We start from the raw sequence: 18,842 nt of genomic DNA, 5'->3' as shown, positions 1-18,842 counted from the left end.
AACCTACTTTATTTTATATTCATTTATATTATATTTTTATACTTTTATATATTTGCATTCTTTATATTTGATTTATTATTATGTACATTTGATAACCAAGTGGTTTCTTTGCTGTTTATTTGCTAGTTTTTACTGTATTTATTAACTAAATTATTTCTAGAATTTTCTAGAATGGTAAAAAATGATAAGTATGTTCATACAATCAGCTCTCATTGGCTGTATTTTGCTTTAAGAACATTATGTGTGTTCATTATTCTTTATGAAGACGTCATAAAATCTATATTAACAACTATTTACTATGAAAACATATTGGAATAATTAATTGTCATATATATTATATTTCCTATAATGATAAGCAAATATATGGCGGAAGTTGCTTGGCTGCTATTTGGTTGCATTTTATGTCTAAATATTTGTAATGTATAAAGTATAAGTCTTAAAAATTTTTCGTAATGTTTAAACTTTAAATATATCTAAATTTCTGTACATTAAAAAAAAATATTTTCTTGTTTCTGTATTGTTCCTAAAATATCTGTAATGTTTTTAAATATCTGTAATATCTGTAATGTTTCTAAATTTCTGTAATATTTAAAGCTTTTATTTCTAAATCTTTGTAATAGTTAATAAGTTTAAATTTCTGTAATATTTAACAAATATTTTGTTGAAAAATAAATTATGGAAAGTGGGGTGAACGGACCCTTTATCTACTACTGTAATGTTTAAATATATCTAAATTTCTGTACATTTAAAAAAAATATTTTCTTGTTTTTAAAATATCTGTAATGTTTTTAAATATCTGTAATGTTTCTAAATATCTGTAATGTTTCTAAATATCTGTAATGTTTCTAAATTTCTGTAATATTTTTCTAAATTTCTGTAATATTTAAAGCTTTTATTTTTAAATCTTTGTAATAGTTAATAAGTTTAAATTTCTGTAATTTTTAACAAATATTTTGTTGAAAAATAAATTATGGAAAGTGGGGTGAACGGACCCTTTATCTACTCATTAGTAAGAAAAAAATAGTCGAATTATTTTTAAATTATACCATGTTTGCTAATTTAATCATTTTATGAAAATTTCAAATATCTGCTGTAAGAAATTTATTTTTTAAATTCAGTTGTTTTTAATAATTAATTAAAACAAAATTAAAAATCGATTTTGTGAAAATTTGGTTTTGCGTAAAAATTCCAAGTTTTTCTTTTGAAAAGTAGTCAAAGCATTTTTTTAACCATAAATCGTATAATTATACGCTCAAAATAAAACACATATCAATAAATTATTGAAAATCCAATACACTTATGCTTCGCTCAAAAGCTAAAATTATAAATTAAAAAAACATTTCAAATACATTTATTTAAATAAAAAAATTTACAAAACAAGAATTTACAATCAATAAATTATACACATACGCGGATTCAACAATTTGGGATTTTACAGTAAAATATTATTTAAACACCAAATTAACATATTTGTACATATATTTACAAATAATATCATAACTAGAAATATTATTTAACCGTATTTTAACCTAATAGTTAATGGTTTTATATTTTCAGCACATAATGAATTAAAAGAATGCGACACCACGTCAAATTTATATTTTAAACGTATAACATACGTTATACAATTTCATGTTGTTAGCTTTAATATTATATTAAAATGATTACTAACTTATAATATGATTACATGGTGAGGAAATTATCTGTGTTTATTGGTTGATTGTTTACAATATTTTCATTTTTAAATGTGCTTTAATTAATTAAAATTTTTTTAACTATTGTAATATTTTTTATACATTCATGACTTACTTATACATTTAAGTATCGTAAAAAATACCAATGTTATAATATAAATAATGTTCTCACATAAGTTTGTTTGATAATATAGTTCTTTTCATGAGCTTAAACTATCACTCATGTTTCATGTTAAAACTAAAACTAACAGAAAATAATTAGTTTTGTCGAAAGAAAATTTTACCATGTTATACTATGAGAGAACTAGACACACAAGTAAGTACGGCAACCTCATCGAATCTAAGATTTAGATAAAACAAATAATGATTCACATAAATTAATTTAGTTTAACCGTTTTTAGTAGATACGAAGAATTCTTCAATTTCTAATAATGTTTTATTTTCAGTTTCTGGCAAATAAAAATATATATAGATCAAACCAAAAACGCCAACACAACCAAAGAGAATCATAGTGTACTCCAAACTTAAATACATTTCAACTATCAAGTATGATTTTGTTAATGTGAATAACATAATATATGCCAATCCTGTCGTTGTAGATGTAGCGACTCCTCGGCTTCTGTAAAGAAGAAATGCAATTAGAAGAAAATTCAAATATAAAGTTTGGGTATTAAAAAATATGTACATACTACTTTTAGGTTAAAACAATTTTTTTTACGTATACAGATTATTAGGTACACTAAAATATAATTTACAAATAGGTATTAATACAAATTGAATATTTTTGCTAAATCGACGACGCTTTCAAAAAATGCATTGAGTGTGATTATAATTATTAATAACTTTTTGAAAATTAAAAATACAATTAAGAGTTAACTTAACGAATGTTAAACATTTGTTATATAGACAAATAGTGCATATCAAACGATAATTAAATTTAAATCATCTAATTCAATATATCAAAATTGTATAGCCTCCGATTCGTTGATAATTTTCAATTACCAATAAATGTGAAGGAATCCGCAAAATAATATTATTATGAAAAAAAATCATTTGATAAACAGTTTAAATAATAAAGTAAACTTGAAACGATTATTTCTAAGATGAACTATACAGTGTACATTCTGTGAAAGTCTTAATATAAAATATATTAATAAAAATATAGATATAAATATTTTACTTGTTGGGAAAAACTTCAATGAGAATCATCCAGGGAATGCACGAAATCCCACAAGAGCCAAAAAAGTAAATGCTGCACAGAAATATCAAAGAAATCAAAGGAGACGATGAAAAATATTCTGCCTTTATTAAAATAATATATGCGCCCAGCGATAACAATAAAACAGTGTTTATCGATAACGTCAACATGGTCAATAATCTTTTCCCGGTTCGATGAACAGTTGCAGTCGCTATGACACATCCGAAACTTGTCAAGCCTGACAGGATGACCTAAAATTATAATGAAATATTGTCAATTACAGTGTAATATAGTTAATATCAGCATTACGTAAACGACGGTTTAATAAATTCATACCAACGATTCGTTTTGGTTATCGGATAAATCAATTTCTTTCATTATTTTGGTGACAAATGGTCTGGTCGGGAAAATGCTGACAACGAAAGATATGAAGAAAATAATCATCATCAATTTCAATGGTCTATAGACCGCTGGGTTTTTGAACTGGTCTAAATTCGAAAAAAACTTCTTATCGTTGATATCGATTTTTCCTCCTTGTGTTCCAGATACTTGGTTGTAATGAACCAGTTCGAGAAATTCTGGTTTAATTTGTTCAGGTTCAACCCATCCTCTTAACCAACACATAGCCTTTTTGGCCTTTTCGTTTCGACCTTTGGCAATCAACCAAATGGGTGACTCTGGGATCTAGATATGACAACAACATAAAAAAAAACATAAAATTATGCATTACTCGGCATATTTTATACAATATTCATTTGACAAAACCGATGAATATCATGATTAATAATAATAAATAAAATTGCGAAATTACGTACGAAAAGGACGAAACATATGCATATGATGGGGCAGAACGAGCTGTACAGTGCCATGGCCCTCCAATCGAAAAACAATCCCAAAATGTACATCACTAACGTTCCTATTCTCATTGCCGTGCTTCCCAGCGAACCCAGAGATCCTCTTAGCCTAGGTTCCGATATCTCCCCGACGTAAGACGAGGTGGATCCGGCCCCGAATCCCGTGCTGAATCCCATCAATAAGGTCGACACGTACAGTAGCACCGACGAGTTTGCGAAGTACAAAAAGGCCCATCCCAAGATACTGGGAATGTTTGCGATTATCATGCAGTGTTTCTTTCCGAACTTATCTTGCAAAATTCCTGACACTAAACATCCTACCGGGTGACTTATGAACAATAAACTTCCTGTAAAGTTATAAATACGGAAATGATAACTTTATTATACTCGACAATAACGATCGCTGACCGCCGTATTGCATGATATAAAAACACCTCAAATAATGTAACCTAAATTGGTTTGTTGAATTCGATGTACCTACTCGAAACGACCTATGTGAACATAGCAGCGCAATGATAACAGAACACTTTTAAAAAGGTCTAACACATTTGTTAGTAAATTGTTAGAGATTATTAGAAAACTTTCAAAGTTTCTTAGACATTATTCCCGACTATAGAAATTTTTAACTTTTGTGCTGCTATCTTCACGGTAATAGCAGCTCAAAAGTTTATTAGAACATTTTTTAAATAATTTTAAAATTTGTCTGTTATCATGATAAAATCTATATGAGTAAAGGAATGATTCATTAGGTTTTACCACAACTATACAATAATTGTCGATATTGTCAAAAAAAAGGTTGATTATTAAGCGACAAAGAGACTATCATCGTAAACAGACGTACGTGTTAGATATGGCAGACTACGACAATCCAATTATGATTTTTCCCGACAATTTTACGTTTATAAAAATATAAAAATGTGAAATATGCCCAAATATACCAATAATTGCTAAAATATGCGCTTTTCTTAAAATATGATGACGAAATATGCAAAAATATGCAAATTCAAAATTAGTAATTCATTTCATCATTTCATAAAATAAATTTATAACTCACTTAGAATAGACTACGACCACTACCAAAAAACATGCAAATGCAAGAAATCCTGAACCCTAATTATTATTAATAATATATACACACTGTCGGCCTGGCCCAAGCGGATAGGACTAGGAGGCGATCGCCTCCGAGGCCCCGACCTGTATTTTCAAGATGAGGCCTTATTTCATTTGTTGAAAATGTTTAAATACAAGTGATATCAAAGTACATTTACAGATCGTGTGCGTATTGCGTGTTGGTACCTAAGCCATTGATTACAGCCGCGTCGCTAAAGCATATATTATAAACATTACGTCATTACTGATAATTTATTTTTAGAAATATTGAGAAAAATTGATTTAAATGTGGCTAACTCATCAAATTTATAAAAAGGACTACTAATATAAATTGAGCAATACAACAATCTAGTTCTGTTAAGTTATTTAATTAATTTTTATGCATATCACATTTTGTGGTTACATATTGTATAAATATTATTAATATTATTAATATTTTGAACATTTTTTACATTAGTGAAAGCTGTTAACAAAAAAGTTAAAGGGGTATTTTTGAGAGGCCCTTTGAAAAAATTGCCTCAGGGGCCCTTTAGATCCCAGGCCGACACTGAATATACATATTATATATATATATATATTAGGGGAGAAGACGCGGCAACAAGGCCATTGGGAGTGCAGAGGTGGTACGGTGGGGGTTATTTTTGTATATTATTGTTTACAGGTTTCTGAGTTGGTAGGGTTGTAACACGTAATTGTGCAAAGATATGTTGCTAAAAATGCCAGGTGGTCACCCATCCGAGAGCTAGAAACTGCGGTCAGTACGTACGCTCAATGCGTTTCTCAATGCGCCTCACCAAGCCACAATATATATATTTAATACCATATTATAACTGTACTTTTGCCCTCCGTAGCCGTAAATTATTTAATAAATTTAATAATAAATGAATAAGTTTCCTATAAGTCTATAAAATCACTAATACGAAAATAATAACATCATATAATATAGATATTAACGTCCAGGTGTTCGCCATATGCCCATATCATATTTCTAAAAATCATTACGATATAGTGTAGTCCTTCGTAGAGCTGGCGGTATGTGAAATTCACTCACCGGTATTCGGTATGTATTTACATACCGGTTTCTATTGGTATACCGGTAATTCGGTATTTTTCGGTAAATACCGTCTCTTCGGTAAATAACGTACATTCGATAAATACCGTATCTTTACTCGCCGTACCGAAAAATACCGGTATACCGGAATATTCAAATACCGGTATTTTTAAATACCGGTAGTTCCAAATACCGGTGACTCACCGGTATACCGTAAATACCGCCAGCTCTAGGGTAACGTAGTGTTATACTACAGCCGTAAATTCGGTAAATCGTAGTAAATAGTAATTAGTAGGTACATACCGAATATTCGATAAATACCGAAAGACCGGTATACCGGTAAGTGTAAGAAGCCGGTATTTAAAATACCGGTAGATCGAAATACCGGTGACTCACCGGTATACCGAAAATACCGCCAACTCTAAGCTATACGTTATTAGAGGTAAAATCAACAATGTATTTATAACTATGGTATACTGTTTATTGGAGCGGAAAACCCAATCTACATATGAAAATGTGTTTAATATTATTGTTACTGAATGTGAAAAGCGTAATTTAAATCCCGAACCATTGAATATATATATATATCGATTTTGAAAAGGCCGTAATTGAAGCTGCCAAAAATATTTTAGGCGATCATATTACAATCCACGGCTGTTTTTATCACCTATGTCAATCCACACATCGTAAAATCCAAACACTAGGTTTAGAACGTCATTATAGAGAAAACGAAATATTTAATCAATTTTGTGGTATGTTAGATGGATTAGCATTTTTGCGTATAGATGGGTTTAGAATTTTTAAAAAGTGTTATGCCGGATGAAGCGACAGATCTTGTAAAATATTTTGAATCCACTTACGTAAATGGTTGTCCCAAAATATTAGGTAAGAATAATAGAATTAAATTTAAAAATATTCCGGCTCCTTTTCCACTTTAAATGATAATGAACGGACAAATAATCAAACAGGAGGCTGGAACCATCACTTTTCTAAACTTGTTAATCAAACACATCCATCCATATGGCATTTAATTGAAAAAATGCGTCTAGAAGTCGTGGTTGACAAAACGCATTTGTTACAAAGAGATTTAGGACAACCACCCCCAAAAAAAATAAAAATGTATGTAAATATTCAATAAAAAAATTTAAATAAATTAAAAATATTAACTGCTGAATATAATAATGGCGATAGAACCATAAATAACTTTTTACTTGCAATAAGTAATGTGATAAGACATTTAAAATAGTCATAGTGTACTATATTTTTAATTATTTCATATTAGTTGCCCAATATTAGTACGTTTTTTTTAATTGATTATAATATTACTAATTATTAACACTTATTGATTGTTTTATACAAGTTGCCAAATTATTATTATTTTACTATGACAATACAATATAATTATTTTTTTCGAGTATTTATGCCAGATATGGGTATTATTTCCTTGTATATTTTTTCTATTGGGTATTATTTCCTAGGGTATTTTTTCTATCGGGTATTATTCCTTAGGGTATTTTATCTTTCGGGTATTATTTCCTCAGCCATTTTTTACAGGACATTTTTTCCGTGGGTATTTCTTCCACGGGTAATTTTTCCTATATAGATTCTTTTTAGATACCTACATTTTGTTTTGTATACAAAATTGTAAGTTGTTTGTTTATCTTAAAATACTCATAACACGCTTTAAAATTAAAGCATAATAATAAGCCTATGAGAAGCCCAGATAATAATGTTACCTTTAATTTTTATAAGAGATAAATTCACTACACATTTTAAATTAGTGGAGCTAAACGTGATCTTCTGAACGTAAAATTTGCGATGTTACGCACTTGCGAGACGGAGACAACACATGCGGGTGTAGCGTCCTCTAAGAATATATTTTATTAGTTCTTGTTTTTTTTTTAACAACAACACGAAACATTAATCAGCTGATACTATCTATCGTATGAGCCGCGTGTTTGTCCTATGCGTAGTAAAAATTTTACATTTCATCACTGTTCTTATCAACTGCACAGCATCCCACTTAAATTTAAACGTTAGCAAAACAGCCCATTATACGCTTAACTAAGTAATGTCTTATCCATTTTGCAATGTTTAAACTTTAGATTTTATAAGGTATAGCTTATATTATTATCACACAGGTTAAATTTAAAACAATATATTATTATTATGCAAGTATTACGGTTAGAGCATCGGATAAATTGCATATTATTATACCTATAGTATCAGATAAATAATCGTTATGAAATATTATTTAATAATCTTGAAAAATATTAAATTAAATTACGTTCGAAAACTTTTAACCTCTTCTGTTTTCAGCACCCTTGAACTTATGTCCGAGAAATTTTCAACAACAACAATTTTAATCAACACATTAATGGCAAAAAATTAAAATTCAAGCTGATCGATTAAACATATCGAAAGTTATAGACATAAATGTTCAATTTACTTACCGTACCACGAGGCCTCGGTGATCGTTATTGAAAATTCACTATTCGGATTTCGATACAAGTCACGAATGACTAATGCAGGTATCGATATATTCATGCCTAATCCGATGAACAGAAAACTCTGCGCGACCGTTGCCAAACACTTTCACATAATATTTTTTATTCGGGTAAGGCATTTTAAATAAAAACATTTTTTTAATTTTTTTTTTTACAAATTAAACACTTACTTGTGCCAATGTCGCCTTCGGACCATATTTTTGTGCTGAGTCTCGTTCTTTGATTTCTTTAACGTCAGCCATTGATACTAAAATATCAACTAAATTTGATATAACCAATGGGATTTTATTGATTTACGAAAAATACATACATATGAATTTGAACGGCGAACAGTGTATAAAATTCTTAATTCTTAACACATCCTACTGTTATCAACGCCACGACATATTAATATGTTGAAGTAGGTACCTACTTACCAGCCATGATTACAGCAAACAGTATGTTATTTCGCTGTACATACGTTACACATTGATATCGAGTGCTGATATTATATACAAGCTCATCATTAATATCGTTGAACAGATAACCACCAAATAAAAAACATCATAATAACATTGCTATTATTAAATGTTTATTTCAGATTATTTAATGTAATTTTTAATTATGCGTGTGGAGTATTTATTTATTTAATTATTTATTCAATTAAGTAATTATTAAACTATTAATACGATAACTTAAATCTGTGTATTTTAATCTGAATAATTATTTTAATAACTTATGAACGTGGTACATGTCATATAACTTTTAAATATAAACATTTTAAATAGTAATTATAATTCAATTAATTGTAATCATAAATATTACCGAAACATCCATACACACATTAAACAATATTTCTGATGTAGATAAACATAGCATTTTTAAGTACAGCCTCTAAGTCAATAATAGGTATGTTGTTTTCACTATCTAGTAGGTTCTGTGCTTTAAAACGTATTTAGGATTTCGAGTTAAGGAAGGTGCGTGTTTATTCAAGTTTTAAATAAAAACGGAGCATTTAAACAGATGTTATCTAAAAATTATTTGCAAATGCTAGTGACTTTGACGAATTTTGTTATACCTCCAACGGCTCCAACTAAAAATGCTTATAACCAAAACATTTATATATGTATGTTTAATATTTTTACAATACTTCAATAACAATTTATGAAGACCTTTGTATTGTAGTTCTTGAGTTTTGTGACCCAGTGAAAAATTGTTCTTCATAATTTGTAAAAAACACACTAAACATAATTAAAAATTTTAAATATCTATAAATAGATGCCTCAAAATGAATCATTATGGTACAATCAATACACACATCGTTTTGTATAAAATCTCAAATTGAATTTCGTCATTTATATTTTTATATAAAACATTTTGTTCGAAGGACTACAATGATTGATATATTGAGACTCGTGGCGACTGACTAGAAAACTAACCACATTGCACAATGGTGTTTCCCAAGAAGCATCGTACATAACATCCAACGTGCATTTGATCAATGAGCTTACAGCATGGAATTCTTCTTGAAACTAGACACATATTTATTACGTAATATTACCTATTATTTTAATAATGGTATGTTAATTATACTCACTAAACGTCAAAATTAGAAATTTTCATAGGATAAAACTGAACATGAAAAATATCATCCGCTCACATCTTGTCATTGACATATTGTTTTCAAAAATGATGTCCTTGTCTACTTATCTCGCTGCACACGGTTATAGATACAATTGAGTCGACGTTTTATATAACGATATTATCGAGTACCTATTTAGCATCCATTATGTTAAAATTACTAATGTTATTACTAAATATCGAATAAAATATTCTATTGTTGCTTAGATTTGAACAGTAGTAGTAGAATTAGTATCTCCAACTACAGCAAAAAGATAAAATACTTACTCGACATAAATAAGTACTTAAAGGTATAATATTTGATATTATTTATATGAATTTATTTTTCTCGACTATCACAATTATAAGTCTTATATTGCAGCTTAAATTTTAAATCAATTTGGGTACTTTATACGTCTAAGTAGGATTAATATTAACCTAAATTAAATTAATCATATGCACAGTACATTTATATTTATGCATAGATTTTTGTTCAATATTGTGTAACATTAAAATATGATGTACCTTATATCACTTTTCCAAAATATGTGCATGTATAAAAATATATATTAAAAGCTCCAATTGAGATAAGCAATTGTTTTTCTTCAGATAATATTTATGTCATATTTTCAGGACAGATTCTGAATGAAGAGTAGGTTAGTTAGTAGTTACATCTTACATATTAGTCTTGCAGAGTAAGATAATATTATTTTTATAATAGATAATGCAGGTGGATCAAATATTTCAATTTTTCAAGAAGCTCAATTATAGATCTCATATTAATTGTATTACTATAAGAAAATAATATCCACAATTGGATTTGATCAATAACTATTTTACTAACATTGACAAAATGACAACCGAATATTTACTGACTAAACATTTAAAAAAATATATTTTTAAAATATTAAAAATTAAAACTAAAGATTAAATATTAGTTACTGGATTATTAGTACATAAGAACTACGATATTGTGAATGTACTCTAATTACATTCCATTCATATATGTATAATTCGAAACTTAGGCCACTTTGGTACATTCTGTAAAGATGAACAATAACGCCTTCTTAAGTATTAATAATAATTTAATAACTAATATTTTATTTTAGTTTTTATAAGCTGTATAATACAAAAAGGAATGAGTTTTATGGGTATAATTCTTAAATAAATAATAGTATAACTATAAGCTAACAAGTTTTTATAATTCAATTTTACTATTTTTACACACTGACGATATCATGATAATAATTAAAGAAGCCAAAAATATCTAGACTTTTTATTTCCCAATTGTGATAAAAAAAACCTTTTCTGTGTTTTCTTTTTTAATTTTTTAACCATTTTACCGATGAACACTCATAAATTAAAATCAACAGTTAATTAGGCCATTTTGATGAACGACATGAAACGCGCAAGCATATACATGCACAAATACTATGCAATAATTACATCTATAAAAATTAATAGAAAAATCGTATTAAACCACAGTGTAACTCAACCAATGAAATGCTCCCTATTCCTATAAACATCAATAATAAAGTCACTGATTACCTATGCATGCTCTTTATGGTCACAAAATAAAATTTTAAAAACTACAACTCTTTAAAATGAATTTTTGAAAGTAAGCCTAATGACACCGCTGTGGTTTACAAAAAATAAACAACTACTTATAATATAATGGTACAAAACTACCTACCTATCAACATGGATAATGAAAAAGTGTAAAAATGTGTTTCTACAAAACTCTACAAAGCCGAAGCCAGAAGGGGTACTCCACTATAAAATTGGAAAAAGATCCATCAACTAAAAGTACTAAAATATTCTACATGAAGCTCAATAAGACATTCAGACTTATAAATTAACTAAAATTTAACGTTAATTAATTTGTAAACCATGTAAATTTAAAAATACTTGTTGGGGGTTTATAGTGGCCGAGTGGATTAAGGCGTCGGTTGCGACGCGCACCGTCGTCGGTTCGAATCCTAGTCATGGGCGGCATCGTTTTCCGGGCAGTTCATGCTGTCTGGAAAGAGAGGCGGTTATAATATAAAGGCCACTTTGTATTCTCTATCATAAATAAAAACAAAATTAAAAATATATTTGAGATTGTAATAAAACTTTCAATTTTAATTTATTTTTTATGTTTTTTAAAAATAAATCATAAAATTTCAAATTCTCCTTAAATAATTTTTTCTTTGAAATTCTCCATGTTAATATTAAAGTAAATTGTTATTTTTAAACAATCATGAAAAGACTTATTTGAGATATTAAACAATAAATTACTTCAACCTTAAAGTCTATTGAAATAAATCTTAATACTATTTTTTATACATGAAAAAATCGTACAAAATTGAAAATTAATTTATGTAATGAAATACTAAAACATTTTTATCTATTTCCGACCTTTTAAATTAGATGCGAAAAATTCTTCAATTTCTAATAACGTTTTATTTTCTGTTTCTGGCAAATAATTGTAAAAATATATTAATCCAACAATACCAATACCACCAAAAAGAAGCATAGTGTACTCAATACTTAGAATCATCTCAACTGTTAGATAGGATTTTGTTAATATGAACAAAAGTAGATATGCCATTCCTGCACATACGCCAGTAGCAATTCCTCGACTTCTAGAGAAATAAAATATAAATTCAACAATTTTCAATAATAAAAAAAGTAATTAATAACTAATAAGTAAAAATAAAAATGTTGAATGCAATTTTAAATTCCCATATTAAGTATTTCACAAAACACGTTATAAAAATTTACCTACATATAATCTACATAATATTACAATTATATATACTTAGGTAATAGGTATATATATTATATCTGCTTACAAATTTTGTGTTTTGTAAAATATTAACTATTCAATACCTTTATTTGAAAGTTATTACAAACTTAAGAACTTCAAAAATAATTAAAATTAAATAAAAATTTTGAAAATTTTATTTTTGTTTTGAAAAATTGACAATATAATATCTTAAATAAATTTGAAAAGATGGCAAAATTTAAAAATGTCCAAAATATTTGGAATGAATGTACTTACATTCTTACATACAATACATTTTTATTGGCTTACTTAATTGACTTTTATACAACTACAACAAATAGTTCCACGATACTGAGTAAAACTAAATATACCTACATTTAATCAGTTAAAACTGGAGCCCTCTCCCCCCAAAAAAAATTATAATTTTAGCCTTATGAGAACCTAATGGTACCTAGGCACAGAGATAAATGTAGATATATTATGTAAATAAATGGGAATCGTTATACGAAAACGAAATACAATACTTATGCACCAATATAATATATAATAGTCATATAAAATAATATCTGTACAGGTCCAAAGAGACTAATGAGCTTTTACCCCCCCCCCCTCAATTTGGAGATAAAATATATTAAGAATACTTATTTGTACAATACACAATTAATATGCATTTAAATTCAAAAATGTAAATTAAATATTGTTAAGGCCTCTGCAAACCTTACACATTTTTCATTGAAACGACCTTACTGACTGACATAAAGGTGTTTTCTGGTGGTTTGATTCAAAAATTTAAAGATTTATGATTTGATAAAAAAAGTTGACTTCGCATCGGTCGGGTATACATATGCAGTATTTTTAATAGTTTTTTTATACATTTAATAAATTTAAAAAGAATTATGCAATTTACAATGTCTGTTTTCGTCAAGATATTGCGAAAATTCAAAAAGTTCTTCGACCGACGCAAAGTTATCTTATTCATGCGTTTAAACAGGACTTTTTAAAATAGTACCTACTCATTGTCAAGTTTACAACACACACAAATACTAGCAGTGACCACATATTAATTGCCTAAACGGCTAAGCACAACTTTTTAAAATTGACACAATATTGTTACCAAATCGTAAATATAGTATTATTTATGATTTTATATGTACTAAAATTATAATTTAATTTTATATCTAAGGACCCCCTTCCCAGATAAAGTTTAAAACTCCTATATGCACAATATTGATGGTTAATACTCGTATTTTAAATTAAATAGTATAATATGTATATAATAATTAACTTGTATAGTTATTAAGTAATAACTAAAAAATTTAAATAATGTGTATAAAAGATTATGTTACATGTAAAAAGGTGTCTTATCAACAATGTGGACTGTTAAATTCCATTTTGATATGTACTGCAGTATACCTACTTACTTACAACATGATAAATATATTAAATATGTTCATATAAATTATATTTACTTGTTCGGGAACACTTCACCAATTAACATCCAGGGTATGCATGCTACACCACAACCCCCAGATAGGTAAATACCACCGATTATTGTCAAAGGAATCCATTGCATCGATTCAATATAATTGCTTTTCATGGCGACAATGTATACACTTAATAACAGCAACAAAGCAGAGTTTATTGATACCGTTACTAATGTCAAAAATCTTTTTCGGAAACGGCGTATAGTTAAGATCAAGATCACACTCCCAATCGTTTGCACAACAGAAAAATATATCTAAAAACAAATTTCTCTTAATGATTTATCCAAAATATGTATATACTCTTATTGTTTGCAGTATTTGTACCAAATATATACTTTGGTAATCCAACAAACCGATTTCTGTCATTATTTTACCAATGAACGGTTTGCCTGGAGTTAGATTAATTATATAAGACGTGAAAAAATAAAACATTATTAATTTCAACGGTTCGTAAACCGAAGGTTCCTTCAATAGGGCTAATTTCGACAGCAAACCATCATCATCTTTTGCATTGAAATTGCTACCTTCAGTTCCAAAAGTTCCAGATACTTCAATATAATGGAACAGTGTATCTAATTCGGGTTTAACTGTTTCATCGTCCACCCATCCTCTCAGCCAACACATGGCCTCTTTGGCTTTATCATTTTTACCTTTGCCGATTAGCCAAATGGGAGACTCTGGGATCTAAACAGGCAATATGATAAGACACCATAATTATTAATCGAAACATAAGAGAAAACTGGAAGATATGAAATATGAAATTTCACGTACTAAAATGATTAACAATATACAAATTACAGGACAGAGTGCACTCAGAAGTGCAACAGTACGCCATTCAAACAATGAACCCAATATGAATCCTAACAACGATCCAAACAATGCCGTAGTATTCAATATCGAAGCCATGGTTCCTCTGAGTCTTGGTTCTGTTATTTCCCCCACGTAGGCGTGTACTGCACCAGCGCCGACGCCTATGCTGAATCCCATCAGAAGCGCCGACGTGCAAAGAAAAATAGACGAGTGAGCAAAGTATAGCAAAATCCATCCGGCGATACTTGGAACGTTTGCAAATATCATGCAACGCTTCTTTCCGAATCTGTCTTGGAGGACTCCCGATAGAAAACATCCAAATGGGTGGATTATAAATAACAAACTACCTACGATTTTAAATAAAATAACAAAACACAATATAATATTACACGAGATATATATATATATATATAAATACTTTTTCTAAGGTTGATACACTTTAATACATAACATAAATATTCAATAAATAAATAATAATATATTATGACAATTATAGCGTTTTCCACCTTCCCGAACTCGCACTGTGGCAGTTTCCACTACTTGGTACACTCGTAATTATTGATAACAATTTTATTTTATGCAAATTGAAAATCATATTTTCGTTTTTCAGTTATGTTGGCAGTTTTTTTCGGTTTTCGGTTTTCTTTGTTCTAAATTCTATAAAAAAAAGTAGGTGCTATACAGTATACCGCCTACCCCTATAACTCAATGACTAGTAGAATTGTAGAATGTACGATAAATTAACGATTTCAAGTTTTAATTTTTATATTTTATCAGTAGTGATAACAACTGTTAACAAAAATCGGCTCAAAAAGCTCGTGCGCCAGTTCCGCACCGAGTGTAAAACACTCGTGCATTTTTCAAGATGGAACACATTACACTGGAATTATGCAAACACGTAGTGGTAGATGGAACACGCAAATGGCACTCAGTGCGTCCTTAGTGCAATAGTGCAACTAGGTGGAAAACGCCATTAATGTATTACTGCTGTGTATAGTGTATGCTATAAACATTTTTAGTCAATATAATTATATCATCATTTATAAAGTAAAATACACGGTTTACAACATTATTTTTGTAACTGCTTTATAATAAAAATCACAAAAAATATTAATTTCAATAAATATTGCTATTATTATAGTTCTGATAATTTTATTCCAATAAGATTTATTGCAAAATTTAAGTTTTAATTTTAAATAGATTAGCATTTGCGTCCAAAGCGTTTGGCAGTGGCATATACATAATATAATACGCTATACCTCTCAAGTCCATAACAACATACGGAACCATGTATTTAAATTACAAAAATTCACAACGAAAATTACGCAATATATTTTACTTACCATACCAAGACGCCTCGGTTAGTGATATTGAGAAATCACTTTTATTAATTCCATACAAATGACGAATAACAATTGCTGGTATTGCTAATTGAATACCCAATCCGATTGACAGAAAACTCTGTGCTATAGTTACTAACGACTAAAATGTATGATTTTAACGTTTTAATTGGATAAAAATATGTTTAGTAAAAAAAAAGTTTACTTGTGCCAGCGTTGCCATTGGACCATATTTGATTGATTCATACTCGCAGTCAATTTTAATTTCACCGTCCATCACGTTGTACTCGTTCCTGATTATAATATATTCAAAATTTAAGTCTACAAATGAAAAATTACGTTATACCTCTACGGCTTGTATAATTTAAAGCCGTACGAATTACGACAAATTTCGCTTATATCGTAATCACCGTACACTATACATAGGCAACAGTTGATTTTAAAGTACTTTCGTAACACAAAAAATATTATCTTTATTTTTTTATCGTATTGTTCACTCAAACATTAACCACACTAAAATCGCGGAGTATTAAGTTCAATAAATACTTACTGTAGTAACAGTTAAACTAGTTTAGATTTATAGAATGCTAGTAATTTGATATCAATACTTATTAATATCAGATAATTTCTACGAACAGATAAAATAAAATATTTACGAATGTGTAGATTAAAACGTTTCTGAGGAGAGATGGTAGACACTAGACAGACTGTCAGCCTATATTACTGAGTATATTTTATGATATATTTTTATATTATTAGTATTACAGTAATAATATATTTTAAAATTATTAGTAATATATTAGATAAAAACGTTGTTTCAGAAAAAAATGTATTTTTCTTTTTAATGTGTGCAAGGATGCAAACTGGTAAATAAATAAAGCAAATACACAGTTTAACTCTTTGAAATAAAAATTTTCTATTCCGAATAAATAAACAATTGTTTGAATTACAACAGAATAAAAAAAATTGTTATTTTACGTTTGAATATTCAAATTTGTCGAGATTACAGGCTCGATTGAAACCTGCATCGGGGTGGACTCGACCTCCGATGCACCAAATTGAAACGCAATGTCTGGCATTGAACTAAAACGTCTCCTTAGCGGACCCACGAGATCGCGGCTCGCCCGCACTTCCACTTCGGTCGGGCCTTTATTAGGATCCGTTGAAACTTGTTGCATCGTTGAGCCGGACGACGTATCGATCTTGACTTCCACTGCAGCAGTCGTCATTACTGCTACGTTCGCCAACGAAATGTTATATCGAAACATCGGACTGGCATAGTTCTTCGAGACAATTTCAATCGGTCTAATTGACGGTTAGACGGAAAGCAGCTGTTACGTCGAGGTGGCGCGGCGGATGACGATTGGATATTGACATCGGATGATATCTGCACCGCAACATTCGGCATTAAACCGTAACGTCTCCTCGACAAACCGATAAAAATTAATCATCAATCACCAAGAGTATATATTTTTATTGGGCCACTTGACGGCTCTACTGAAACCTGCAATCAAGTCGATGGTCAAATCGATGGTCAAATCGATGGTCAAATCGATGTAATATTATTAGGTTTGACTACCGCGTATATCGCACTTAAATAACTCAACCATTGATTTATATTTTAATAACAATAAGTATATTATTGTATAATTATTTTATCCATGGTATGTTAACACGGATTTCCATATTAACTGGTAATAAATTATACCTAAGATGTATAGTATGAAATCGTCACAAAAGACTTTTGGTAAAAGTGGAACTCAATTAGTTTATTTTTATTATTTGATTATTTCAAGAAGAAAAGGGTTTTAAATGAGCATTCAATTTATTGTGTAAAGTGTTTTACAAAAAAATATATATATATATATCATGAGATAAAATCTTTAATGTTTAGTAGGTACGAGAGGAATTAGTTAAATTTTAATTAGTTTAATAAAATGTCCGTCAATTCACCAACTAATAAGGTACAGTAATGATTTTTAAATTATTAAGTACCTATTATCATTTATTTTATACAACATCACGAAAATAAATCAGTTAATTTAAATATAAAACCTGAGGCTAGGGTAGGTGTGACGTAATATTAATTTTAACTGTTTGTATACTGAGTTAATCACGATGCATAATCACTGAAAATGTTTTTGGCATTCAAGTATGAAATAATAATTTTAATAGATGATAAAATAACGTGAGACTAAGAATTTTAAACTATTCAAGCTATAATACATAAACATTATAAAATATAATATAATTTGCATTTTTTTTTTTATTAGCTTTTAATATTAATACTATTACAGCTCGACAATTATATTATATACATCGCAGTTAAATTAACAATACGATGTTATAATTAATTTTGCATTAATTTTGTACATAAATTTAATTTAAAAATAACAGATTTAATCACAAAGTAAATCCAAATTAC

The 18,842-nt window shown here is 28.7% G+C and overlaps 2 protein-coding genes and 1 long non-coding RNA gene across 7 annotated transcripts; 1 reads left to right on the top strand and 2 right to left on the bottom strand.

The window, feature by feature from the left end:
* Positions 1-1,335: 1,335 nt before the first annotated feature.
* Positions 1,336-8,891, bottom strand: LOC107162539 (facilitated trehalose transporter Tret1-like). Of its 3 annotated transcripts, none has more exons than XM_089227712.1 (7): positions 8,725-8,891; positions 8,585-8,673; positions 8,361-8,499; positions 3,708-4,093; positions 3,229-3,576; positions 2,875-3,143; positions 1,336-2,313 (listed from the first exon to the last, which is right to left on the bottom strand). In XM_089227712.1, exons 2-7 carry the CDS (start codon positions 8,654-8,656, stop codon positions 2,082-2,084), a joined length of 1,446 nt encoding a protein of 481 aa, XP_089083838.1. In that variant the 5' UTR covers positions 8,657-8,673; positions 8,725-8,891; the 3' UTR covers positions 1,336-2,081. The 3 variants fall into 3 exon arrangements, with proteins under 3 accessions (XP_089083838.1, XP_089083839.1, XP_089083837.1); XM_089227713.1 differs by having other exon boundaries at positions 8,585-8,661; XM_089227711.1 differs by having other exon boundaries at positions 8,585-8,891.
* On the top strand, positions 7,917-10,240 carry LOC149055749 (uncharacterized). Its single transcript, XR_016191748.1, has 3 exons — positions 7,917-8,022; positions 8,227-8,524; positions 9,781-10,240. It is a non-coding gene; the product is annotated as an uncharacterized LOC149055749 (long non-coding RNA).
* LOC107162553 (facilitated trehalose transporter Tret1-like) lies at positions 9,716-16,976 on the bottom strand. Of its 3 annotated transcripts, none has more exons than XR_016191746.1 (9): positions 16,623-16,976; positions 16,421-16,559; positions 15,039-15,424; positions 14,592-14,951; positions 14,253-14,521; positions 12,414-12,640; positions 11,922-12,077; positions 9,991-10,166; positions 9,716-9,925 (listed from the first exon to the last, which is right to left on the bottom strand). XR_016191746.1 is itself a non-coding variant. In XM_089227710.1 (6 exons), the coding sequence occupies exons 1-6, from the start codon at positions 16,692-16,694 to the stop codon at positions 12,403-12,405; spliced, it is 1,464 nt and encodes a 487-aa protein (XP_089083836.1). In that variant the 5' UTR covers positions 16,695-16,976; the 3' UTR covers positions 11,964-12,402. The 3 variants fall into 3 exon arrangements, 1 of the variants encoding a protein (XP_089083836.1); XR_016191747.1 differs by having other exon boundaries at positions 11,922-12,033; XM_089227710.1 differs by lacking the exons at positions 9,716-9,925; positions 9,991-10,166 and having other exon boundaries at positions 11,964-12,640.
* Positions 16,977-18,842: the final 1,866 nt, after the last annotated feature.

This window comes from Diuraphis noxia, unplaced genomic scaffold (genome assembly GCF_037042655.1).
Source record: "Diuraphis noxia isolate RWA-SAM2 unplaced genomic scaffold, SU_Dnox_SAM2 contig0004, whole genome shotgun sequence".
Lineage (NCBI taxonomy): Eukaryota > Metazoa > Arthropoda > Insecta > Hemiptera > Aphididae > Diuraphis > Diuraphis noxia.
Note: the sequence above shows the minus strand (reverse complement) of the source record. Positions and strands in the feature narration are given on the sequence as shown.